Consider the following 27,588-nt stretch of genomic DNA (forward strand, 5'->3'; position numbering starts at 1 on the left):
CTGTTCATCTCTCAAAAGTTGTGGCAATACTTGCTGCAGAAAGATCAAGTAGGTCCGGTTAGACGACACGGTAACAGGTAAGGTCCGATGAGGTGATCTCCCATAATGCCGGCCCATACATTGAGTGAAAATCGAATCTGTGCTGCACGACGTCGTATTGCATGCGGGTTCTCGACCGCCCAGATATGGTCGTTATGTGTGTTGAAAATTCCTTCCCTTGTGAAGGATGCCTCATCGGAAAACAACACTTCAGCAGGAAAAAGGGGATTTGTAGCACATTTTCTAAGGTACCACTGTGCGAAAGCAATACGAGGTGCATAATCCTCCGGTTGCTGTGTCTGGACACGCTGCACATGAAACGGATGCCTGTCTTGTTCTCGGAGAATCCTCCAGACGCTGCAATGGGAAACCCCGACTGCGTTTGCTAGACTTCGTGTACTCGTTCTTGGATTCCCCTGTACATGCTGCAGCACATTCTGTTCGACGGCTGGAGTCCGTGCTGTTCTTACCCTGTCCCTGTCAGCTCTTTCAAATGAACCTCTCTCAGCTAACCTCTGGTGCAGTCTTGCAAAGAAATTATGACTGGGAATACGCCTCGTCGGATATCGTTCCGCGTACAAACGCTGTGCGGCTGGCCCACTACAATTTGCAGCCCCGTACGCCAAATGCATATCGGCTAACTCTGCGTTCGTGTAATCATCCATCCTACTAACTTGGCGTTCTTGTTCAAGAAATTCGAAATTCGCCTGGAGTATTCCAGAATGTTCGGATGTCCATGCGTCGGAGATGTGAGGCGTGCATTGTAGCCCGTGGAAGAAACTTCGAACACTTACTTTAATCCATGTACCTTTTGCTTCTTTTCATGTATTATTAAAACGATTTCTCACTTACGGTCTCTTTCTTTATGGTGCTTCTGTGTACAACACCGCTTCAGGAAAGCATTTCCGACCCCACATTGCTATATGATTTCGAGTTGTCAGGATGTACCCTACCCCTCTTAGAAGTTCTGAAACGTTTAACTGAAACACCCTGTATATATATATATATTTTTTGCGATTTTCTTGTTTGGTTATTTTTTATGCCCTTCTGTTTTATATTTTATTGGCGTTTGTGTTTTACAAACATGTCTGACTGTCCAATGTGGTAATTTTTGAAGACTAGGTGTGAGGTGGAAGAAGAGCCTAGGCCCACAGACAAGTCTAATAATGTTAGTGATGAAGAATTACAATTTTCTGAATCATTTCGCTGCACTAGTGCAAAAAAGGACATAAAAAAGTCCGTCTTTATAATGAAAGCTACTTATCAATGGGTTTTTACATCGACTGATAAAGTTGTCTTATTCCATTGTGCATCGTTTGTGGCAAACAACTTACAAATGCAGCAATGGCTCCAGAAAAATTGAAAAGATACTTAACTACAAACCACAGCCATCTGATAAGTTAAGGTATTGATTATTTTAAGCAGCTATTGGAATCTCAAACAAACGGAGAAAAGCTTTTGTTAAAAAAGTTACATTCAGTGAAAAGGCTTAGGAAGCAAGTTATTTAGTAGCAGAACTTATTGCCCAGAAATGGAGAAGTCTCACAGTTGGTGAGAACCTAATGCCAGCAGATAAAATTATAGTAAGTAAAATGCTAAGGCAAGATACAGTACGAGAAATTGAATAGGTTCCACTCTCAAACATCACGATAAGTTGATGTACTGATGACATGTCACATGATGCTGAAGAGGTTTTGTGTAATGAACTGAAAAACGGTTATGAGTCAACAGATTTCACCAATAAATGTCATGCTGTAGCAGTTGCAAGATTTGTAAATGATGGTGAAACTCAAGAAAACTTTTTCTGCTGCAAAGAGCTGCCCGAAACAAGCAAGGGCCAAGATATATTTAATGTTTTGCTTTCATATCTGGAAACAAAAGGTCTGTCTTAGAGGAACTGTGTTGGCATCTGTACTGATAGTGCCCCATCAATGGTTGGCTCCATGAGAGGTTTTGCTTCTCTTGTAAAAAAAGAAAATCCTGACGTTGTCACAACACACTGCTTTCTTCATAGAAAGGCACTGGTGTCAAAAACCCTTGGAGATGAAAAAAGTTCTGGATGATGCTACAAAAAAACTTCATTAAAACTAGTTCACTCGAGAACGTTTAAAAAACTGTGTGAAAACCTGGACAAAGAGCACATAAATCTCCTGCTAGATACAGAAATCCAGTGACTTAGCAGAGGAAGAGTTCTGAACATTGTTTTTTCTAAAAGGTAAATTGCAAGAGCACTTTCAAGAAAATAGTAGGCCAGATTTTGCTGAGTGCTTTGAGATGAAGAATAGCTGCAGAAACTAGCATATTCAGCAAAATTTTTCATCACACGAACCAGTTGAATAAATCTCTGCAAGGCCCTGGAGAAAATGTTTTGACTTCAAATGACAAGATTCTTGGATTTAAAAGAAAACTAGTTAAATCTTTGGAAAAATAATACTGCAAAAGGAAATCTTGAAATGTTTCCTCTGCTGCTTGGGCTTGAGAGTGAGGAAGGATATCAGCAAGTCTCAAATCATATTGAATCTTCTGTTCAGCCTGAGAACTTGACTTTAAGAGAAGAAGAAGATCATTGTGAACTGCAATCTGATCGTACACTCAAGCTGAGATTTACCGATCTGCCCCTAGACAAGTTGTGGATTTCTTTGAAAGAATCGTATCCTGCCATTCACAGGAATGGCAATGAACGTTTTTCTGCAGTTTTCAAATTTCAACTTCTTACATGTGTGAGTGAGCTTTTTCTTGTTTAACAAGCGTCTAGGGCAAGGACAGAAATCATCTCATTTCAGTTGACAATGAAATCCGTGTATGCTTATCTCATGTTCAACCCAGAATCGAGTATTTGTGTAGCAAAAAACAAGCACAGGTTTCACATTAAAGAGTTAAATTTCATTCTCTATTTTTAGTTTCAAAAATAACACTTTTTATGCATATACAGGCCTATAAAAGAGATCAAGAAACCAAAACGTGTGTACAGTTTAGAAACTACCTCAAATCAGGTGTTTTCAGTTGTTTAGAAGTCTCCATAGCTTGACAATTTCAAAACATTAATTGCAAAATATAATTCTAAAGAATAGATGATCTACTTTCTATAATACATTTTTCTAAACATATTCAATGAAAATTGAAGTAACTTTTTGGAAAGACAATGTGAGGTTAAAATTTTCAAATTTTACCTAGTTAATATGTTTCAAATTTTAATTTTTAAAAACAAATGCTTACCTCCCCACTTATAATTAGTGAAATCAGTCTACTATCTTGACCAAGAAAAGACTGAGTGTCTGTTGGAAATGGGCTATCTTGTTCAGCTTTTCCTGTTGCTAAATTATAAATAACATAGCTCAATCTTCCACCAGTACTGCGAACAACAGCATGAATACCTAAAAATGAATAAATTAAAATAAAAAAACTATCCATAGCCTAACTTTCTGTTTTAGGGCAGTAATTGATATTCACCTTAATATACTACTGAACAAAGTATACCAGAATATATATCAAAATGAACACTTCAATAAATCAAGATGAATGTTACACTGTTAAACTGTCTGTGAACACAAACAGTTTAACACTCAGTGAATAGTGATTTGTGAATGCAAACATACAATTTTTTAAATGTTACTTATGCAAAAGTAATATTCTATATCGAAATTAAGTGTTTGTAAAAAGAAATAAATTTCTGCATAATTTTATAATTAACCATATATTGATTATCCTCATTTCAACTTCATAGGAAGCAGGCATTATTTGTAGATTAGACAATGTGATGTAAACTTCTTGCACCTTATTTTCCCACTAAGAAAATGTTATACTCTGAGTATAGATTATGTTTTGAAATGAAGTGTTGATCCATTTCTTTTTGTACACAAAGCTGTGATGGTATGAAGAGGAAAATAGTAGAGTATTTAAGTATATTTAAATAAAAAACATATATTTCTTAGAATGTTGTTCTTCTGGCTTATACCCATATATATATATAGCTATACGCAAACATAGATTTTGCAAAAAAAAAAATAATAATAATAAATAAATAATAACAATAAAATAAATAAGTAATGGGGTGCTTAGTATAGAGAAAAAATGTTTGGGGTTAGTGATATATGATTTTAAATGCCTAAAAAACATTGCTTTGTATCAGTAGTTACACTATCCCCACCCCTACCAATGACAAATCTTAACTGTTATGGTGAATCACTCCTCTCCTTCTACCTACGACCAAGGTCAATAAAACTTAATTTGAAGCAATTGCCACAACTCCTTAAGAAAAGGCCATACACATCTGAGGGCATCACAATCTATAATTTGAGAACCACTACTAATCACTAAGAATGTTGATTAGATTATGTCACCAATTTCAGGATGGATCCAAGCATCCCAAATTTGGTGCTGTAAACTAACCTAATCTTTCTTACTGAAGTTTAACTGGTCAGGTTACATTATGCCACTAAATTCGGGATGGATTCAAGTGAAAAAAAGGAGCATACAAACATTAAAGATACTGTTTTTCACTCAAATCCATCCTGAATTTGGTGGCATTATCAAACCTAACCTTTCTTACTACAGACTATACAGGAATGTACACTAAACACTGTTTTTCACTGGAATTTGTCCTGAATTTGGTAGCATAATCTAACCTGACCTTTCACACTAGTGGAAATGAAAACCTGTTCTCTTGAATCCATCCCAAATTTGCTGGCATAATCTAACCTGACCTTTCTTTTGCTAGTGGAAATGAAAGTCTATTAAGAAAACTACTTGTCGTACGAGTTTTCTATTGTATTTCTGCTGGCTATACTCAACTGCAGAAACTGAACGTCATGGTGATTAACAGCCAATCAGCAAGAAGCAGTGGGTGGAGATACATCTGTGCATCGTTCACTGTTGCAAAGATCCATGGGTAATGGTCTCTTAGTAAAGTTCAACAAAATAACCTTGTTCACCGTCACTGGTATCATTGCAGGTCTACTATCTGGGATTTTGGCACTGTTTGTATCGAGTGTAAACTTCCACTATATCCTGGTCACCATACAGCATTGTCCTCACTTCCACTAGTGAGCTAAAAAAAATGCCAATTTTTAGAAACCTTTTCTGGATAACTTTCATTAATATCATGATGTTCCAAGTTTGCATGATCCAGTCACAATTTCCATGGAAGATCATATAATCTTGACCACTGGTATCAACTGGCTGCAAAGATGGTTATGATATTGGCCATTATTTCTGCTTGATGGTTTTTTTTTTTTTTTTTTTTTTAAATAATTTAGCGCAGTGTTGCTCAACTGAAAACCAGTAGTGGACTGGTAAATTCAGCAAACTACATTCAAAATTAAAAATTGTAAAATAAAAGGTAAAAAAAGAATGTTTACAAATTTTTAAAGTAATTGTTAATAAAATTGACAGAATTTAATATCAACCAGGTACCTGCTGACAAGTCATCTGACATGACAAAAATGGCAGTTAATTGTGTTTTGTATGGATTTTTATTTATCTTTTATTTTGAACAAATTTTATCGTTTTTCTTCTGAAAAGAAGAAAAACAATTTCTTCTGAAAAGTTTTTTATTTATTTATTTGTATTTATATTGCATAATTGGAATTCAACTATAAACTTCCTCAGGTATTTAATAATCCTGTCTCAAAAAAATACTTTGTTCAATTAAATTTTATTAATACTTGTTGTAGAAGGCTTTGTTCATATAAAAACTTCATTTCAAAGCTTGTCTTGATAAATTCAAGACAAGAAACAAGTGGTTAAAAATGTTTCATGAAAAAGTATATAAGAAATTTCTTTAAATAAAAAAAGATTTTTATCATTCAATAAGTTCTACCAAACTTAATGCACAAAAGCAAATGGGTGCAATTTGCATGAACAGGCGAAGTTTTTACGACTCCAACTAATAGAGAATTTTTTTGCTTTTTTTATTGTCTTAAATTGGCATATTAATTTATTTTTTAGAGTTGCTTTACATTCATAGTAACAATACTTTAGTTTAATTTGAATTCAGACAGAGATTTTGTAGGTTATTATTTAGTATCAGTAAGGTTATCATCCATGTGTTGGACAAGTTTTGCAGCTCCCACAAATGCTAGTGTTTTTAATTATATTTAGCCGCTTTACTGACTTAATTGTTAGATTAAATTATTTTCCATAAGTAGCTTATAGACCTAGTCAAGCTCCACGATTTATTTTGAATTTAGATAGCGCGATTAGGAAAGTAAATAATACCTGGTGTCTGTAGATTTACCGTTCGTAACTTGCCGCCATTGTTATGCGATACAAATGGTGTACCGAACTAGATAGCATAAGGTTTAACGGAAAACTAGATAGCGAGAATAGTAGTATCAATTAATCAGTAAAATTTATTAATCTTATTAAATTTCACTGTCAATTGAACTGTACTTTTTTAACTAAATAAATATAGCAACCTAGTTTTTACAAACGTAACATAATAAATTAATACATAAAGTTGACAGGGGATAAGAAAGTCATATAATGTAACTCTGAGATAATATTCGATACCGAAATACATATATATAGTGTTGTAACTGCATATTTTGTACTGGAATTTTATTGAACTTGAATAGAAATCATGACTCAGACCAGAGCAGCACGGCAAAAGGCTCAAACTAATGAAAGTGCTGTGGCTCAGGGGAGAACTGAGGGGAGCGGTTACCCTCTAAATCACAGTCTATTGAAACGCACTGCTTGTTTGCTATTTGTGGAGAAATCAGGAAAGGGACATGATATTGCAAAGGGGAATGTTTATGTGTTTGCGTGATGTAAGCAGTGTGAGGAAATCAGGCACCATCTCAGCATTGTTATGGGCTTATATGAGAGCTTGAAAGATGGGGTGGATGCCCTCGAAGGATTTAAATTGAGGGGCCCATCAAGCCTCTCAGCTGCCCACATCAATGCCAGAACTTGCACTTGAACATCACACAAGACAGCGGAAAACCCCAGGGTAGAATGCGCTGGTCCCAAAGGAACAAGTTATTGTAGGTGACTCTATTGCCAGGGAAACTGGGAACATATTGTGCAAAAAGGATAGATGGAATAGGACCAGGGTTATGTCTGCCCCCCCCCCCCCGGGGGGGGCAAAGGTTGATGCCGTTGTAGAGCAGATATCGTCTTTTAAGGGCACAAAGGGTGATATTGTTGTAGACGTTGGTTCTAATGATATTAAGAGTAGGATGTTGTTGTTATTTGGTTTTTAAGAGCATTAGCAACTAAGGCCATATTGCTAGGGGATATGCAATGGTCATTCCCTTACCTTTCTGCATCCTCCGTATTTGGTGGTCATGAGCTCAAACCCCGGTCTAATCAAGAAGTGTGTGCTATTCACTGCTGCTCCTACCCACCTGGCTACGGAGGTGCATAAAAGTAGCAGACCAGTGGATTTACTTAACAAGTACAAAGTCAATGCTGAGAAAAAGCCGTGAGTTAGGGTTGCATTTGAAAGTGTCTGCAATTCTGCCCAGACACAATAGGAGGTGGTATATGATGAGAGCCTAGTCAATCAATTCAGCCGTGGAGAGATTGTGCAAGGCTTACATGGTAGAATTTTTTTCAGCATAGTCTGTGCTTGTTAACAGGAGAGACTGCTTCTACAGGGATGGGATACACTTAAATAGAAAGAGTGCGAGAATATTTGCTGATGCTATCAAGGCAGTGTTAGGTGGGTCGGAAAACTGCTAGCTTGGGGGGATACAAAGACTAATAGATTAACAATAGTCGCTGGGAGAGGAGAAAGTGATTCTTGCACTGCTTCTATTGAAATGCAATTGGGCAGCAGCCTGGAAAGCAAGGCAATGGGGATTCCCAGGACTGCTGGGAATCATAGTGGAACAACTAAATACATGGACTGTTTTAGGGTAACTAAGAGTAGAAACAGGTGCATGTATACTTGCACATACACCAATGCTAGGAGTACGGTTAATAAATTCGATGAGCTTGAAGTGCTAGTCAAGACATCAAAGCCAGATATTGTTGGGATATCACAGAAGTGGTGTCACACAGACCTAAGCAGTGCAGAATTGGAATTTGGAGAGTACAATGTGTACAGAAAGGATAGACAGGACAAGGACAGGAAGGGAGGAGGGGTTATGCTGTTAGTTAAGAAATATAAAATCTAAGGAAGTGCATCCAATTGATATTGGTGGACAATGCAATGTTGAGTCTGTTCAGTGTGACATAAGCACTGGGAAAAGGAAAAATGAGAGTAGGTATGTGTTATAGGCCTAATGAATCTCATGAGTATAATGAACAAATGTGCAGAGAAACAGAGTGGGCCAGTAAATCAGAGTGTCTTATAATGGGGGATTTTAATTTCCCAGAGATTGACTGGAATTTGTGGGTTGCTCACTCACACACTAGCAAGGCTTTTATGGATTTATTGGATGACTGTTTTCTACAGCAGCAGTATGTTCGGGAGGAAACTAGATGGAGTAATACTCTTGATCTGATTATCAGTAGTGATTCTGCATGCATTAAGAATCAGCTGTTGTTTGTTTGTTACTTGGTTTTTAGAAGCATTAGCAACAAAGGTCGTATTGCTCCAGGGATATGCGGTGGTCATTACCTGACCTTTCCCCATCCTCCGTATTAGGTGGTCATGGGCTCAAACCCCAGTCTAATCAAGAGGCATGTGCTACACACTGCTGCTTCTGCCCAACTGACTACAAAGGCACCTTAAGAATCAGCAGATAAAGGAACCACTAGGTGGCAGTGATCACAGTGTGCTGAAGTGGGATTTACTCAAAGAGGTAACTACCATCAAGGGAAGGGTTTTTGCTTTTGTAAAAGTGACTACAGTGGTCTGAGACATTATTTAATTTCTATACGGTGGGACCAACTAATGATGTTACCAACAGCAAATTCAAAATGGGAAGCGTTCAGAGAATTAATCTTGGAAGCTAAGGGGAAGTCTTTGTTAAGGGGAAGTCTTGATTGACTAATTTGATTGGATACTATGATGTAGTCACAAAGGACCTGGAAGCAAAGAATAATTTTGATATCACATATTTGGATCTTAGAGAGGCCTTTGATACTGTGGGAAGACTGCTGCACAAATTGGAGCAGTGTAGCATTGGAGGCAAATTGCTGCTATGGATAAAGGGATGGTTAAGTGGGAGAAGACAGAGAGTGGTAATCAACGAACTCTGCTCTTCGTGGACTAATGTTATTAGTGAAGTTCCTCAGGTTTCAGTGTTGGGTCCATTGTTGTTTTCTGTATTTATAAATGATATCGATGACGGTATATCAGACTTAATGTACAAGTTTGCAGATAACAAGAAGGTTGGCAGGGATGTTAATGACAGTACACTGCTGCAACAGGATCTAGAAAAGTTGAGAAGATGGGCTAAGAGGTGGCAACTGAAGTTTAATATTGACAAATGTAAAGTACTGCATATGGGAAGTAGTATCCCCAGAATAATGTATCAACTCTGTGGTACTACACTGACAGTAGGAGAGAACAAAAAGGACCTGGGGGTAATTGTGCAAGCAGATATAAAGTTTTTTGAGCAATGCAGATGGTCTGCAAGAGTAGCTCATTGTGTCTTGTCAATGATATACAGGAATTTTTCTAGCAGGGATAAGGAGGTGACTATCCCCTTGTATAAGACAATGGTCAGGCCACACCTTGATTACTGTATACAGGTCTGGAGGCAACATTTTAAGAAGGATGTAAAGCTGTTGGAACGAGCATAGAGAAGGGCAACAAGATTAGTGAATGAAACAAAGGGTTGCTTTTATGAAGAAAGGATTAAGTTTTGCAAATTACAGTGTCTGGAGAGTAGGCACCTGCGAGGTGATCTGACTGAGATGTATAAAGCCTTGAATGGTTTGAGTATGCTCAATGCTGATGGGATTCTTCCTCTTGCTCAGAATAATCGCCTGAGAGGGCATAAATTCAAATTGAGGAGACAGTTATAGGATAGATGTGTGGAAGTTTGCCTTTAGCCAGCGGGTGGTGATTGCTGGAACAAAATTCCATCTGTCGTTGTAGAAGTTGATAGCTTAATTAGATTCAAGGCAGAACTTGTCAAATGTCTGGAGCGAGTGGATGGGTGAAATAAGGGGTGTTTTTTTTTTTTGGCTGATGCTATATAAGCTTGCTTTCTTGCATCATGTGCCCTTGCTATTGCTAAGGCACGTAAATAGATAAGAATGAAAAAATTTAATAACGTAAAATTTTTGAAAATTATCAGTTTTTTCAGATAATCAGTGTGATTGCTGCTCATCCTTCTCACTAATCAATTTTTCTATTCTTGGATTGAGAGTAACTGCTAAACATATTGTGTGAGTAATATGAAGCTGATTATTTCTTTTATCTTTGTGACAGTCATGGCTGAAAAGATGATTTCGCACAAGTAACTAGTTGAAAATGGCAAAAACTTGATTGCCTTTTCACACAATGCTGTATATATTTGTGTATATCTTGAGATTTAGCCAAAATTGAGACATGCACATCAAGTTAAAGGGTAATTTTAATCCTAAATCTGAAGACAGTTCAATTAGTTGCTCCTCTTCAGTGTTAGTCAGCCTTTTGTTTCCATGGACTGCAAATAGTACATGGAAATAAATCACAAATTTCCTAATCATAGATCTTCCTCTGGTGGGTAACAGATGTCAAATGCTTGAGAAAGTGCTTCAAGATGTTCACAAATAATTCTCCCGATGCTGACGATATGCAATTTCCCAATCATAGATCTTCTGGTTGGAAACAGATATCAAATAATTCTCCCTATGCTTATGATATCCAATTTCATTGAACACCCACAAAATTAGAAAACAAATACATTTTTATAGCATACCAACTTGAACCAATGTGTTAACTTTTCTTTTAAATGCATCCATTTTTTATTGTTCAAATTAAAAACAGTTGTCATGTACTCTTTAAGGCTCAAATGCAACTTGTTCACAAGGTTGTTGTTGTTATTTGGTTTTTAGGAGCATTAGCAACTAAGGCCATATTGCTCCGGGATATGCGGTGGTCATACCCTGACTTTTCCGCATCCTCCGTATTTGGTGGTGACGGGCTCAAACCCCGGTCTAATCAAGAAGTGTGTGCTACGCACTGCTGCTCCTTCCCACCTGGCTACGGAGGCGCCTGTGTTCACAAGGGAAAATATTACAGCTAAATATGCTAGTTTTGCTATTCATTCTTTACAGCTGAAACAGTCAATGAATGCTGATTTTTTTCATGTAAATAGAATTCAACTTCTCACTTTAGTTCAAACAACCTTTTCAAAACTTTTCCTCTTGATAGCCACCAAACTTCTGCAAGTAGTAAGTGCACATGATCAGTGCCCATTTCTTTGCATAAGATAGAATAAAGTCATGAACTGAATGCACTGTCCTTTTCTAGTATAACCTAATTTTCTTATTCTTGTTACTACTCCAGAATGCCTTCCAGTCATGCTTGTTGCTCCATCTGTGCATATTGATGCAGTTTTTCTATTCAAGACCTTTACTTTCAATGTACTTATTTATAGTGTTGAATATTTCAGAGCATGTGGTTTGAGAAGACAGTTCAAGACAACGTAATAATTCTTCCTTCATACCTCCTGCATCAAAATCAATAACACATACATAGCATAAAGTATTGCTATATTGAACATATATTGGCTCAATAACTGTATTGCAAACCATTTTGGCAATTTGATCCTTTAGATCAAATGATCTTCAACATCTAAGGATAATTCAGAAATCCTGTGCTCAAAAGTATCACTGGGAAGAGGTATGATTTTCATTTTGCCTCTGGCTGTTGGGCCTAAAACTTCATTACAAATTTCAAACAAACAAGATTTTGCTAAATGCAAAAAACCATATTCAGTTGGCAAAGATTTTAATAAGGACTTTTCTAGCACAAAGCAGTTTTTAAATCCATTCTTTTATGATTTCACCTCCTGCAATCTTCTTCAAAAAAATTCCGCTGGTATATTTTGTAATGTTTGCACTGTTTTGAGTTAAAATGATGAGAACACTGCAGGTTTCAAGAACTCTTTTAATACGTATATCTCTACAATTAGAACCGCAGTTTTGGTAAAAACATTTCTGATCCCAGACATACAATGATACCGAATTTTAAATATTCATTGTTATATTTCCAAATAAAACCAGTTTTGTTGTGGTTGTGTGTGTGTGTGTGTGTGTGTGTGTGTGTGTGTGTGTGTGTGTGTGTAGTCAAGTTCATCTGCAGCATCCAATTCATTATTAACATTACTGATTGATGGATTTGTAGTATTTGGCTAGTCTTCACAAAAAAAAAAAACTAAGCAATGTTCCTTTTATTCGTTTGTCACTCATTTTTAAACAACTTATCAGTATTTAATTAGCAATTATTTTACACTTTTGAATTTTGATGGGAAGTTTCAAAACTGAAAAAACAAGCTTCTCATTAAAATTAATTATCAATAAAAACAAAAGTTCAAAATAAATGTTTACAGTAAATTAAATATTGGCAATCTCTTATTTTATAAGGCAACTTTAATTTAATTCAATGGAATTCCACTAATGATGAAAATATCTTGACAACCACTGCCTTTACATGCATCAGTTGTATGAATATCTAAAATTATCACAGAATAGAGTCAATATTTATTTTACCTAATTTATAAACATAAATATTTAGAAAAACTTCAATCAGTAAGATGTCACCTCAATAATAAATAGGTATATATTTTTTGTTTTTATCATTTTAAAGGTAAGGTAGTAGCCAAATATTAACAAAATTACAGGTACAGCAGGCCCTCATTATAATGCGGTTCGCTTTACGCTGATTCACTATAACACTTTTCTTATATTATAACCTGTATCTGACTATAATGTTGTCACAAATCACTATAATGCTCATTTACAGATTGCGTTTTTGGCATATTTAATGAAATTGTTTCATTTGATGGAGTCAATAGCTTGAAAATGAATAGCAAAACAGCATTAAAACATTTCCCACGACGACTTGAGAAATTTTCTCACACACTAATTTAATTGCAGTACAGTGATTTGTTACGTAGTTCCGAGATCAACATTTTAAAAAACGATCAAGTGTATTGCTTGTAATATTTGCGTTATATGCATTTATCCGAAATCTAGTCATCACTCAGTACAGTATTGGACATCGTGAATAGCGGACAGTTTACTCGAACATTGTATCATAATTAATGCAACCAACGCAGTTACATTTTTGAAGATTTAATAATGGTGGATAAGAATAAAAAAGCAACAACATCTGGATGCAGTATGAAGACTATAAATGTAAGAAAAAGACTGAATTTAAAAATTAAATTAGACATTTTGAAGCAAATCGATTCCGATCAATGACAAGCGGATGTGTGCCATAATTTAGGAATGGCAAGTTTAACTGTAAGAACAATTATAAAAAATAAAGAATTAATTTTAGCAGCGGGAAAAACAGCTGTTCCACTGCAAGCAACTAGGGCTAGGCCGGCTATTAGGATTGAAATGGAGTAATTTTATTGAAGATAATATCCAATGCAGAATTCAGTTAAGTTAAATATTATATATGATCTGAAGAAAACTCAACTAAAAAAAAAAAAAAATGTGGAACCATTTAAAACTAGTAAGGGCTGGTTGAATAGATTTAAAATCCAGGGAGAAGCCGCAAGTGCAGATCAAGGAACCGAAACTTTCATAAAAGAACTTGTTAAAATTATTGAAGAAAGGTATTATGTGTTATACTTCTCAACAAGTTTTTAACATAGATGAAGCAGGACTTTTTTTGGAAACGAATGCCTAAAATAAGTTTCATATTGAAAGAAGAAAAAAAAAAAAACATGCCAGGTTTCAAAGCGGTGAAGGATTGGTTGACTTCATTATTGGGTGGTAATGCTGCAGGGGATTTAAAATTAAAACTCCTTTTAGTTTACCAAGAAGAGGGCCAAAGTACAGCTCAAAATCGACACATTTTTCATGATTAAATTCATCAATTAAGTTAAATCAATTAAAATCAATTATATTCATGATTTTAATTGGAATTTTAAGTTTAATTTTTATACGTAAATAGTTACCACATAATTATATATGTATGTAATGCAGAATATTTTATATGTACAAATATTTGAATATTAAATATTTTGACCGACATTTGTGCATCTTTTCACTCCCATTTATTATTGATTAGGAAATATCCTATGGCACCGACCGCAACTCACAAATACATATGTTACCTTATGGGAATGTGGCGCTCGCTTAGCATGGATTCACTTAGTGCTCTGTTTTTCTGGAACGAATTATCAGTGTTAAGCGGGGATCACCTGTACATATTTAAACAGGTGACCATTTCCATTTGACATGATATGAATTGTACAAATCACACTAAGGAGACCATTAAAATTTCAAGAATTAGTGCACATATCTATTTATTTTACACAGGGAAGGCGATTTCTCATACCTGACATAAAAATAATTTATCTAGAAACTTTTCAACTTCGATGATGTCATTACAGTGTACACTAGCAGGGGTATCAAAACATAAAAACAAATTATTTTGTATTAATCTTTTATGTTGAATATACTGCCAAAATGAGATATTTTTCATACATACTTATTCTATGTTGAATTACTCTAACTCCTCTTATCCCTCTGATGTTGGAAACAATTTTTATTTCATTCTAGTAGTTGAATATTTTCACAAAAAATTTAAAATAATATATAATTCTTGCTCACTTTTAGAAAAGATGTTTTTCAAATATAACATCTAATATTAGTTGTTTGGATAGATTGCCATAAAACACTACCATCTGTGCCAACGACAAATATAAGAAAAAGCGCAATGCAAACCGTGCAGTGTTCCTTCTCTAACTAGCAAGACAAGGCTGGTGGAAAATACGTTTTCTATGGATGGTGATGAAAACTTACGACCAATAACCTTGAGAGTAAACATCGCCTAGAAAAACCCCTTTTGAATTAATGTATCTAGTTAAGTGGCATAAAAACTGCCTTTTGTAAAATAAATATGTACAAATAAAATGTTTTTTAAAAAAAGTGTATTAATTTAAAAACATTGTCCCTGTCCCCAAACAAACCAAAGAAAAATTGGTCACTTCACACTAGAGAGTGTGCAGACTGAGGGCACAGCTTTTATGATGGAGGAGCAGCTTTTATGATGGGGGCACTTTATGACGGGGAGTAGTTATATCAACAGATGTAGAGAATAGTACTGCATCAAAAAAAGTAGCAATGGGTTTTGGTAAATAAAGTCAAAATAAAATTAATATTTAAAAGCATTTATGTAAAAATATTTCATTTTTATAAATTTTCAAATTTCCACAAAGAAGCACAATCTATTGAGTTAAACAATGCTCCAGGGGCACTTATCCTAAAATGTGTGGATCTAACCCCAAACTAAAGGAGATCCATTCAATCTTTCCCCTGAACAAAGCAAAAATTCCAGCTGTTAAAGTAAATTTGAGTTACCTTCCTTTTCAGCTGTTCCCTGTCATGATAAGCATAAAATAGTACAATGCTGTCTTCTGTAATCAGTTTTATATATAATCACTAGACCAGCAGTTCTCAAACTTTGAGCCCACACCTCCCTTGACCTGTAAAATTTTCCCGGAGCTTCCCTTGAAGTAACGTATATAATTGTGCAATTTCTTATTTTTACTATGTTAATACAATAATTATTAATACATGAACTAATAATCGGGATATTATTTTATTCTTAAAAAACATTAATGTGATGTTTGTGCTTGCTTTTTTTTTGATTCATATTCAAAAATTTTTCTGCCATGGTCAACTATAAAAAAAAAATAATAAATTGAAAAACACAAAACAACGATGTGACATAACACCAATATATATATATATATATATATATATTTTTTTTTATATTGTTACTTTTAACATATGCACAACACTAGTCTAATATAAATGCACTACCAGTAACTCACCGTATATAAAATGTTAACGTTCATATGTGATTTGAAATCCACGTACACTTAGACCAAGCGGCTGATTGTACTCTGAATATGTGGTTACCACGAGCAGATTTCTGGCGTCACCTCATTCACTCATGCAAGATCAAGTAACATGCAAAAATACCCAAACCAATCACTCGTAGTAACTGGATACCGTGAATACAGTCAGGGAACATGATGTATTCTCTTCGTCAAAAATACCCAAATATGTTCTATAATTGTTTACCTTAATAATACAGATCAAAAAGTAGTAGATATCTAATAGTAAAAAAATCATTCTTAATACATTTTTAATATTTGCCATGGAAATCTTACATAAGCTATTAACATCGTCCGCAACACCCCTGGTAAATTACAGCATCCCCTAATGGCGTCGCGATGCACAGGTTGAGAACCTCTGCACTAGACTACAACATACGCCTCTCACCTTAAAGTTCACCTCTGCAGCATTCACAATGTTAGCCAATCCTAGTGAATAATAGAGTACTGAAAAGTCAGACTGAACTTCAAAGCTAGGTAGTAGTTTAAATTATTGACTTGTCCTTTGGTGGCTCTGTTTGAATTTGCATTACATATTTTATTCCAAGGTTTATAGCAGTAGAGCGCCTGTTCAATTTTAAGCTGTAGAATGTGTTATGTTTCTAGGAGCAATCGAATTCATAATATCATAAGATTTTTAACTCTGTGTGTGTGTGTGTGTGTGTGTGTGTGTGTGTGTGTGTGTGTGTGTGTGTGTGTGTGTGTGTGTGTGTGTGTGTGTGTGTTAATTTTAGCGGTACTTTCTAAAAAGTAAGAAGTAAGTAAGTCCTTTCATATAATAAGTATTCTAAAATCATTGTATATGTTAGGCATTACCTCTTTCTTCGCATAGCTATGAGCAAACTGGATTTTCTACTTGGTGTATCGATTGCATACTGCAGAGGGACTTTATACAAGTTGCCTCAGTAACAGTGTGAAGTGCTTCCAAAATACGAGATCGATGCAATAAGTAGCAAAACCGGTTTGCTCAAAGCTATGTGCAGAAAGAGGCTATAATGACATGTACAATGACTTTATATAGCTTTCATAGCTTGAGGCTATTGCCCTAGATTTAGCTACAGGGTGTGGGATAAGTGACTCCCTATTTTTAAATTATTGTAACTTCCTTATTTTTGATGTGTAAACATCTTCGGCGGCACCTACTAAATTTTAGACGGTAATAAAATCAACTTGTCACGATTTTGCAACGCAAAAATGATGTAATTTCTGTTTCATTAAAAAAAAAAAAAAAAACGGAGCTGGAAGAGGACTTCGCGCAAAGGATCATAAGGGGTGATCCTTGATGTACTCAGAGCTGGCATAAACCAGCTGGTAGCGGAAAAATGTTTATGATTTGGGGCATACCACTTAGGTGGTTTGGGCTAACTATTGCCACCCGTGGCAGAAACCTTTTGGTAACTGGAGAAATGGATATCTTGCAAAATTTAAAGTAAAACATTTATAGCAAAGGGTCATGGGAGCAAAGGATCATGGAAACAAAGAATCATGGGAGGTTATACTGGATGTGTTCAGAGCTGGCATGAACCAGTTGGTTGCAGAAAACACCTGGGAAAGGCAAAAAAGAATGGAGTCGGGAGAGAGATCATGCAAAGGATCATGGGAGGTGATCTTGGATGTGCTCAGAGCTGGCATAAACCAACTGGTTGCAGAAAAAAAGTTTATGATTCGGGGCATACCACTTAAGTGGCTTTGGCCAACCATTGCCACCTATGGTAGAAACCTTTTGGTAACCAGAAAATGGATATCTTTAGGGTAGTGATCTTGAATGTGCTTTGGCCTTACCAGTTGAAGTGCATGTAATGTAGGTGTTACAGTACCTATCTGTATAACTGAAGCGGTTGTATATTTCCATCAAGAGGTGAATCATAAACGTTTTTCTGCAACCAGCTGAGCCGGTCAAGAATATTTGAATTGGGATATAACAGACTCTAAATTACATGTATGAGTAAAATCTTTTGCTTGTCATTGGCCATTCTCATTCAGTTGCAAAAGTCCTCGCTGGTCATCAAGTTTTTGCATTTCTTTGCAATTACGCTGAGTCGGTTGAGCTTGGCAAGCTTTATATCCTCATTCATCTTGCTGTTTGAGTGATTGTAAAAGTTTCGAAAGTGGTCTTCTTCTCACAGTTGCATCACAAGGCTATGCAGGTCATTATCGCATGCTTCGTCAGGGTCAACGTTGTCACTATCTTGACACATCTTCTTATATACTTCAATAGTTTTGTCCAAGTACAATTCATACAATTTACGATCTAGTATCAGCTCTTCATTGTCGTCAGAGATCTTGTCATTATTTCATCTCTGATGGTATCTCTATTTCCTCATTGCGAAATGGAATATGCAGCATTACCATCTTTCGCTTGTACTTGTTGAGATCCTGAGCCAAGTCATAGTTTCTCTAGCATATCATGTGTGGATACTGTAGTTTCTTGCAGATCTCACAACGCTGCATGTGTAATTTGCGACAAAGCATGACAGAGTAACATGATCCAACATGATAGTATGATTGTAAGAATACAATACTTGTATTGTAGCAATCATACTATTCAACAAATGACTACAATCAAATGGGTAATTAGGCTATTGGCCTAACCTCTTCCAAACATTGATTCAGTAGAGTAAGCAGCGGGGTGTGTGTGTATCCTATTTATCACTAACATTGATTCGGTGGGGTAAGCAGCGGAGCGTGTGTATCCTATCCTATTTATCACTAACATTGATTCAGTGGGGTAAGCACCGGGGCATGTGTATCATATTTATCACTAACATTGATTCGGTAGAGTAAGTAGCAGGTGTGAGCATAAATTGCATCATTCATGATTTCAGTTCTTGCCGTCAAAATTTAGTAGGTGTTGTCAAAGATGTTTACACATAAAACATCTTTCATGCATACAGGATACACACACTTTTTTTTAAACTGATTTTTAGGAAATCAACATTATATGCTTCATAGTTCCTTGAGGTTTCAAAAGTTAATGTTACTTTCTCTTACAAGTGAATCGTGATTCCAGTTTTAAGTGTACAAGACAGTGCTAAAATCATAGCTTGCTACAAAGTTTGGGACCCATTACAAGGGTTAAAAGGTAGTGGAGAGCTGAAAGTGGATCCATGCAACAGTGGATGCAAAACCAATAAAAAACTGTCACTGGATTAACAATGACTGGCTATGTCACCAATATGAAGAAAATAGGAAGACTATCAACTTTGTGGACTCCAGACAACATTGCAACAATGACTGAGATGTTCTTAAGGAATAAAAAGAGATCAGTATGTTAAGGAGCTTGTAAAAGTGGACTCTCCCATTATGCAATTGCAACCATCCTCAGGAAAGAAGCATCCATTGAAACTGCATTATGTTCTGCAATTGTTTCCTGATCATTGATTACTGTAACAGAAGGAAGGGATTGGCAAAAGTTATGTTGGGGTGGAATAAAGAGTAGGGCCATGTTTCCTCTTAGCAGTTTTCTTAATCACACAACTGCCATTATTGAGCAGGAAAATCCAGATTTGTGTTGAAAAGGCTCAGGATAATCAAAAGGTAACGGTCTGGCGCAGTATCAACATTATCCACAGTCACTGAACCTTTCATTCTGAGACACAGTGAATACCAAAAGATAACTCTAACTTCAGTAAAATTGCATATGGCCGCTCAATTCATAGGAGGACAACACTGAAACTCTTAATTTTATGAGGGATGGAGCATCCCCCCATTTTGCAAATGTCTGTACACGGCTGCATAATCATTTACCAAATTCACGGAGGGCAATGGATTGACATACGTGATGTGCGTGAACTGCCTCCCCGCAGCTCGGATCTCACACTTTGATTTTTTTTTTTGTATGGGGTGGCCATGAAGAGGTTTACCATAAAAAACCAACAACTTGGACGAAATAGAAGAAACAATCACCAACATACTCACAGACATCACCATTAACTTTTGCAATCAGCAGTAGAGAACTAGTTTGCATACAGAAATATGTCTAGAATGCTGAGGCATATGCGTCAAACAACCTCAATAAATTATGAAATCTTTTAACAATTGTTTCATTAAAATTGATTAAATCATAAAAAAGTTACCCTGTATAAAAGTATTCTTAATTTCAAAATACAATGGACACGTTATCCTTTTATCAACAATGGAGAAGTTTATGTACAGATTATTCCAATGTTTAATTATGATACGACTCATTAGAGGGCACGATAATCCTACAATTCACCTTTCATGGATTAAATTTGAAAAGGATATTATTAAAATACTATCAAGTGAGAAATTTTAATAAATGTCACTACCTTTACAACATGAAATATTTAATTAGTTTATTGATATGAAAGGACAAACTGATACAATTAAATCCAATTGTAAGTCACTGATCCATCTTCAATGACATACAAGCCTTACTCCTTACATGTGTTGCCAATATTAATATTAACAAGTGTAAAAAACAGGGACATTTAGATGGAAATGAAAGCTACACAATGTGGATTATGTTAAGGGGAAAAAAGTACACTTTAGTTATTTCGATAATTACTGTGTCAGTTATAGGACAGAAATTCAATGTTGTTTATTTGAATTTTAACAAAGAATTTAACTAAATCCTGTACAACAGGATCAAAGAGCAGCTGTAGCACAGGGGCAGAGAGTTGTCACTCAGACTGGCTGGCATTAAAAGTGGGAACCCCAAAGATTAATAGAGGACCACTACTGTTTCTATTTTCTTAAATTACATCAGTGAAGGGACAAAGAGCATGATGACAAAACTTGCAGTTAATGATCTGCACAAAGCAGTCTCCTTAAAAATGACTTAGATAGGCTTTAAGGCTGAACAGAAAAGCGGTCTCTATATTGTAAATGCTGCGAAATGCAAAGTCTAAATGACTGATAGGATGCTGTGGATAAGGTTTTATTAATTGAATTTAAAGTGCGAAATATATAAGGGTTTTTCGGCTACTGTTTATGTCTTACTTTTACCCTCCTTTTTCCGTTCGTTTGTTTTATTTTGATTTATTTTTATGTTAATTTTCGCTCTACAGTTTTTGCCATACTACTGCTTATATTTTATCTTTTTATTTATTTAATCCTAAAATTTAAAATATTGGATATATCTTGGCTTAATATGGAGGATTTGCGTGTCGCTGCCTCTAATGAAAGCTCAATATTTATTTATTTATTTTATTATACTTTAATTTTTGTCATTATTTAAATATAATTTAATGGTAGTAATGGATTGATATGCTAATTAAGCAGCACTTGTGCCGCCTCTATTTTCCTTTCTCTTCTATATAAGCTGGTTCAGCTTACATTATGCCAGTGGTGTGGCTCTGCTTTAGTGCTGTCTGTTCTATAATTTATTTTTTGCTGCATAAGGACCACCGGCGTGCAAATCCTCTGCATTGGTGGATCGATCGGAGGGGAAAGGATGGATTGGTACTTCGATATTTTCGCCTTTGCGACGATTTGTATAGCGATCAATGCAGCGATTCCATGACCATTATTGGCCTTGGGGTCCTCTGTCGATAATGGGCATAATGGTCAGTCTATTCTATTTTATTTTGATTTTGTTATCTTTTAGTAGTTCCTTTAACCCTTTTTGGTGGTATTTCACGTCTTTCGGAACTGGTAACCTCTGGGGGGGGGGCTGAATTATTATGTAATTGGCATTATTTTAAATTTATATCGGTTTTATTAATTGGATTTAAAGTGCGAAATTATATAAGGGTCTTACTTTTACTCTCCTTTTTCCGTTCGTTTGTTTTATTTTGGGTTATTGTTATTTTAATTTTCCTGTGTTAGTTTTAAAAATTAATGACTTCATATGCCCGTGTGGGTCAAATTTTGAACACAAACTATATTAAAAACATTCCCACATATACTAATTACAATGCAAAAATGGAAAAAAAATTTTTTTTCAATATGACCTATAGTTTGAGTTATTAATTTTTAAAATCGAAAAGGAACTTTAAACCCATCCTGTACATTTTAAAAATATTGAAATTATCTAAATATCTAAACATCTTTTAAAAAACATTAGGACTTATTTTATGACTCAGTATCCCATATATCTCGATAATACAATAATGTGAGAGGCATTGATATTGTTACCTTGTCCATCAACAGCCATTGTCAAAATCTGGCCACTTTCTGCTATGTTTACTTTACGAGGAGTACGTTGGAAGCAATCTGGGATTCGGGGTGTGCTACTCCCTTTCACAACTTGAAGTTCATCTTTACGTAGGAGGCGACACTCTTGTAATAATGCATTGAGATCATCACCAACACTAGAAACTGCATTACACATACTACCTGGTTGCCCACTGGTGTTTGAACCTGCAGTTTCTTTTGAAGCAAACCTCACTGCTGCATAAGCACCATCAACCTGAAACATAAGAAGTGTATATAAAGAATTTTAAATCACATTGTTCAATTAAAAAGTAAATTGCAGACTAAATGCCAGTCACAAAGCAACAGCTATCTTCATACCAAAATTATTCATTCATAATTTTAATAGAAATAAATGTAAAAAAAAAAAAAAAAAAACAAGTTTTCCATTACAAATCAATGCAAGTTAATTTCATTAAAATTACAGCAAAAAACATTTAACTTTAAATCATTGCTTAATGATTTAAAGTTAAAAATCATGATTAATTCATTGTTAGGCCTACCAGATGCTAACATAACTTTGGTAAATAAACATTTCTTACACTAAACAAAGTTGAAAAGCATGCTCAGCAGCACTGTTCAAGGACACCATGAGAAATGATAACCTAGCAAAATAATATCTTATGTGAGAAACATTCAAGCAGGAATTGACAAATGTAACAACAGTATCCCATGTGCATAATTGAATAACTTTTTCAATTAAGCCATTTGGTAGTTTTTGCTGTTCTAATTATTTACAAGATAAAGTATTCATTATTTTAGAAACTGTATTGTGCAAGTGAATTAGCAGCTATCTCAATTTAACAGTAATTATACACAACTTGAGAAATGTGTACACACACACATTAAAAAAATTGAAAAATCAAATAAATAATATCATGAAATCAACAGGGATTCCCTTTATTTTCAATAGTGTTCCAAACCCCTCAGTCTCAATTGAGACTGAGGAGTTTGGAACACTACTGTTCTGACAGTGGGGAAGTGGTTTCACATTTTTTATAAATTTTACAAAATTTATAAAAAATGTGAAAATGAGTGGACAGCACTCATTTTCACATTTTCCAACCAACTCTCCAACTAGGAGAGTTGGTTGGAAAAGAAGCATCCTATATCGAAAATAAAGGTAATCCCTGTTGATTTCATAATATAATAGAATATATGAATTATTGAGCACTTAATAGCTCTCTATTATCAAATCTATTAAATAAATAATAAAGAAAACAGAAAAGTACAAGAGGATAGTATAACAAAGAAAAAAGAACAAGAAAAAAGAAAATAGTAAAATCTCTTTTCTTATATTTCTGCTTTTATTTCAAACTGTTCACTGTTAGTGGTTTTGTAGAGGCATTTAGCTATTCTATTTTCATTTATAACTTCATAATAGACACTGTCACTCGGGTCTATCACATCAGCAAGCTGATCAGTTTATCTGCCAGTCTACCACTGCAGTGACTTGTTTAAATGAAATACAGTTTTGTTTTTGCATCATTAGCAATAGTCATGTTGTTGGGGCAGGTTTTGTTTCCTTTTATAGCAATTTTTCATGCAATTCAGCCTTGGTACCATTTAAGGGATACTATAAAATTTGTGTTAACTGGTTTTCAATATAAATTATTTTAGGAAATTAATCCTCTACAAAACCCTGACTCTCAATTTAGTTCCTCTGCCTTCTCTTTTGTTACTATGATAATCTCTTGCTTTACAAATATTGTGCATTCCTAAAAATGGATATCACGGAGAAAAAGTTTACAAATTAGGAGAAATTTTCACATGGATATAATGGTAGGACATGTTTAAAAAAATAAAAATTCAGGTTATGAATTTATGCCTTGACTTCTTATGTCTACTCTCCCAAAAATACTTAACTTTAATAACCGTAAAATTTGTGTAAGATTTATTATGCACTAATAACAAAATTTCAAAACTTTTTTTTTTTAACATAAGATTTCAAAATATTTTATTGCGATATAGAATAGAGGCAGATTACATTTGAGGAGTCATACTTAAAAGAGTCAATGAAATATATAAATATGCAAGAACATTTTTCCTTAGAAAAAAATCATTGCAGTTTAGCATAAATGGCTTTGGAGTTATGTACAGAGAACAACCCTTACTATATAATTTAAACAGACAAACACTCACAGAATACACTTTGTTTTACTGGCTGATGCTTACAATTGATTAACCCAATCCCAACCTCTTCTACAAGTAACCTAACCCAACCCAGTGGAAACTCTCTGCACCTATTACAGCTGCAGTTAAATGATCAAAACTGCTATTTATTTACTGGAAATACGAAATGACTTCAGAAAGAATAGCAATTCCACAGGCAATAAATTAAACTATTCCTAAGAGAAATCACATTTATCTAATATGGAATACTGTTGGTATTTTGCACTCTCATCACAGGTGATTAATTGTACATTCACCAAAAATATACTTTAAGCAGTGTGCTATATGAACTGCATATACAACATCTGATGAACTGTTCAATGTACGTAGTACATCAAAGAGAAATGTTGAAAATATTTAATTTCTTACCCATTTCACTTTAAAAGGTGATACTTTATTAAGATGTGGAAAAGCTTATAAGATCACAACATGAGTTCATAAAAATGAGTGTTCAGTGTCAGAAAGTTTTGCTCATAAGATTAAAAATTCATAAATCAAGAACTCGCTGTATAATTATTATACCAGTTTTCTTTGTATTTGCTTCTGACTACCATTACCATTCTGCTAGCATATTCATAATTTCATATTTTAATTTATATATATATGTATACATACATACTTATGAGCCAACACATTATGACCATCTTCTACATCACCTAAGAATGATGTCACTGACTGGTGCATCATATATTTGGTTATTTTTGGTTTTTTTTTTAGGAGCATTAGCAACTAAGGCCATATTGCTCCGGGATATGCGGTGGTCATTCCCTGACCTTCCCGCATCTTCCGTATTTGGTGGTGACGGGCTCGAACCCCGGTCTAATCAAGAAGCGTGTGCTGGTGCATCATATATTGTGATGGCACCTGTACAATGGGGAAAAGGAAGGACCTGAGAGAGTTTGATTTGTGGCTCTAGTAGTGGAGGGGGGGGCATCATCTCAGCAACTGCAAGCATTGTCAGCTGTTCATGGTGAAAGTGTGGTGGGAATGGTCTGAAGATGGACACACTCGACCACCCGATGTGCCAGAACAGGGGGACCACCACTAGTTGGCAGTCGAGGCGAACGGCAATTTGAATATGCTTTCTGGGACAACAGAATGTTCACAATCCCTAATTAACAGCAGACTACAACCAGGATGCACAGAGAAACATTTCCAAGCACACCACACAACAGACATTCTTGCAGATAGACCTAAGGAGTATGCAACCTGTTCATGTGTCCATGTTGGCCAAACATCATCACCACCTCCACCTGCAGTTGGCATGGGTGCACCATTCCTGGACACTGGATGGCTGGAAAAGAGTCACCTGGTTTAGTGAATAAAGGTTCCAGCACTGTAAAAGGAACATGATATTAATAAGCACCTAGTATTGGCACACTTATTGAACTCTGTGGTATTTGTTCGCAACAATACTTAGTTTTTGTTTATAGACTTTGTATACAATTTTATTTGTTCTTTTTACACACATTTATCCACTTATATAAACTAACCTTTACACATTTACATGTGCCAGGGTTAATTTATATAAGTGGAATAAACTTTTCCTAAAATTTTTCTGATTTACAGCTCAGCCCAAAAGTAAATGTTCACTTTTAGCTATGAATTCCAGGCTTTTACTTTTCAACCATTATTTATGAATTTTCAGAACATCATTTTCAACAGTCTGAAAATTACAGCACATTGGATGTACTCTCTCAAACATAGGCAGAAGTGAATGTGTTAACAGCTTTATGGGATACAGAAGCATATGGTAATTACAAGTAACTTTTGTATATCTGACTGTCAAATATCAAGTTTTAATCAATACCTGATCCATTTTTAATCACAATACAAATCTGAATATCCAGAATATCTATGTATGTTTAATTAAATATTATTTTATTCAATGCACATCTCATTAGTTTTAATCTATTGTTACTTCAAGAGTGGACAGCAGTGGCACTCTTGCATTTTCATCTGCTACAAATGTGAAATATAGGTGTAATACTAAAGATCAGGGCAGAATTTATGCATTGACAATTTAGACAAGTGACTAGAGCCATAATTTGGTAAAAGACTGTGAAACCCTTGATCAAAACTTTGTTGCATTAATGCACAGAGAAACTATATTCTGAAATTGTATAAAAAAATAGTCTTTCTTAAGTTGAAATTGTTCTCGTATCATTACTTGAAATATTGTTTCCCCAGACTTCCTCTGCAGGGTCCTGTATATGGATACCTTGACTTAAGGCTCACAAATTTATGAATGCATTCCTGTTAATGATAAAACAAAAACCAGAAATACAGTATTAAGCAAGCTAAAAAGTGGATATAACAAGAAAGCTCTTATGACAGAATTAACAAGTTCACTGCTTCTGATGCATATATGCATCAAATGGCAATATATGAGTAGTGTAAAAGTAAAGGCACAAGAAATTAATTTCTCGATTCTGTCAGCACACTGACTGAACTCTAGGCTATGAGCAGAAGTGCTTCATTTTTGTTTAAAGCTCCGTACACATTTTTATACACTGACAGTCTGTTGATTTTGTTTGTTTTTTTTATTACTTTTAGTTTAGTTTAGGTACCTGGAATAAAGTTTCAATAAAATTTTCAGGTATGTTCTGATTTATAGCTTAGCCCAAAACAAAGTTTTCACTTTTACCTATGAGTTCCATGATTTTACTTTCTGACCATTATTTAAGAATTTTCAGAATATTGAGGATTTCAGATTCAGAATTCTAAAGGTCATTATTCTACCTTGAGTATGATTATAGATGAAATCAGGGTTTCAGGGCATGCTCATCTAATTGATTCTTTCAAAAGGAGTTATATCATAAGCTTTAATCCTATGACAGAATTCCAGCTTGTAGGTTTGTGGTGTGCTAATAACTAACGGTTGTGGAAGCTGAAGATAAGTGATGTGGTTTCACAACTTGTCATCCGCTTGATGAGATCTGCACTCAGATTTCACTGTAGAAATGGACTTCTTATTAAATACTTTTTTGAGACTGTATTAAATAGTGAAATAGCTATCTTGGTAAATGATGCTGAGTAGTACAAAATACCTTGAACATTGTCTTCATTAAATAATAAATTTAGGTTAAAGACAACAATTGAATTATTATTCAATATAACATATAACAATTGAATAAATACTGAAATTTTTAAATATTTTAACTAACATATTATTATCAAATTAACAGCTATCAAGTTATATCTATGCTGAAAAAAAATTAACATCACACATTTATAATTAAATTATATT

The 27,588-nt window shown here is 34.9% G+C and overlaps 1 protein-coding gene across 2 annotated transcripts in view; it reads right to left on the reverse strand.

Annotated features, from left to right (window-relative positions):
• hyd (E3 ubiquitin-protein ligase hyd) overlaps positions 1-27,588 on the reverse strand; it is a 670,489-nt gene that overhangs the window by 418,217 nt on the left and 224,684 nt on the right. For both annotated transcript variants that reach the window (XM_090375987.1, XM_090375986.1), the window contains exons 15-16: positions 22,110-22,383; positions 3,256-3,413 (exon numbers count right to left, since the gene is read on the reverse strand). In XM_090375987.1, the coding sequence (XP_090232113.1) occupies positions 3,256-3,413; positions 22,110-22,383 (432 nt within the window). The remainder of the gene's footprint in view (positions 1-3,255; positions 3,414-22,109; positions 22,384-27,588) is intronic.

This window comes from Mastigoproctus giganteus, chromosome 6 (assembly GCF_048544385.1).
Source record: "Mastigoproctus giganteus isolate SK-2022 chromosome 6, ASM4854438v1, whole genome shotgun sequence".
Taxonomy (NCBI): domain Eukaryota; kingdom Metazoa; phylum Arthropoda; class Arachnida; order Uropygi; family Thelyphonidae; genus Mastigoproctus; species Mastigoproctus giganteus.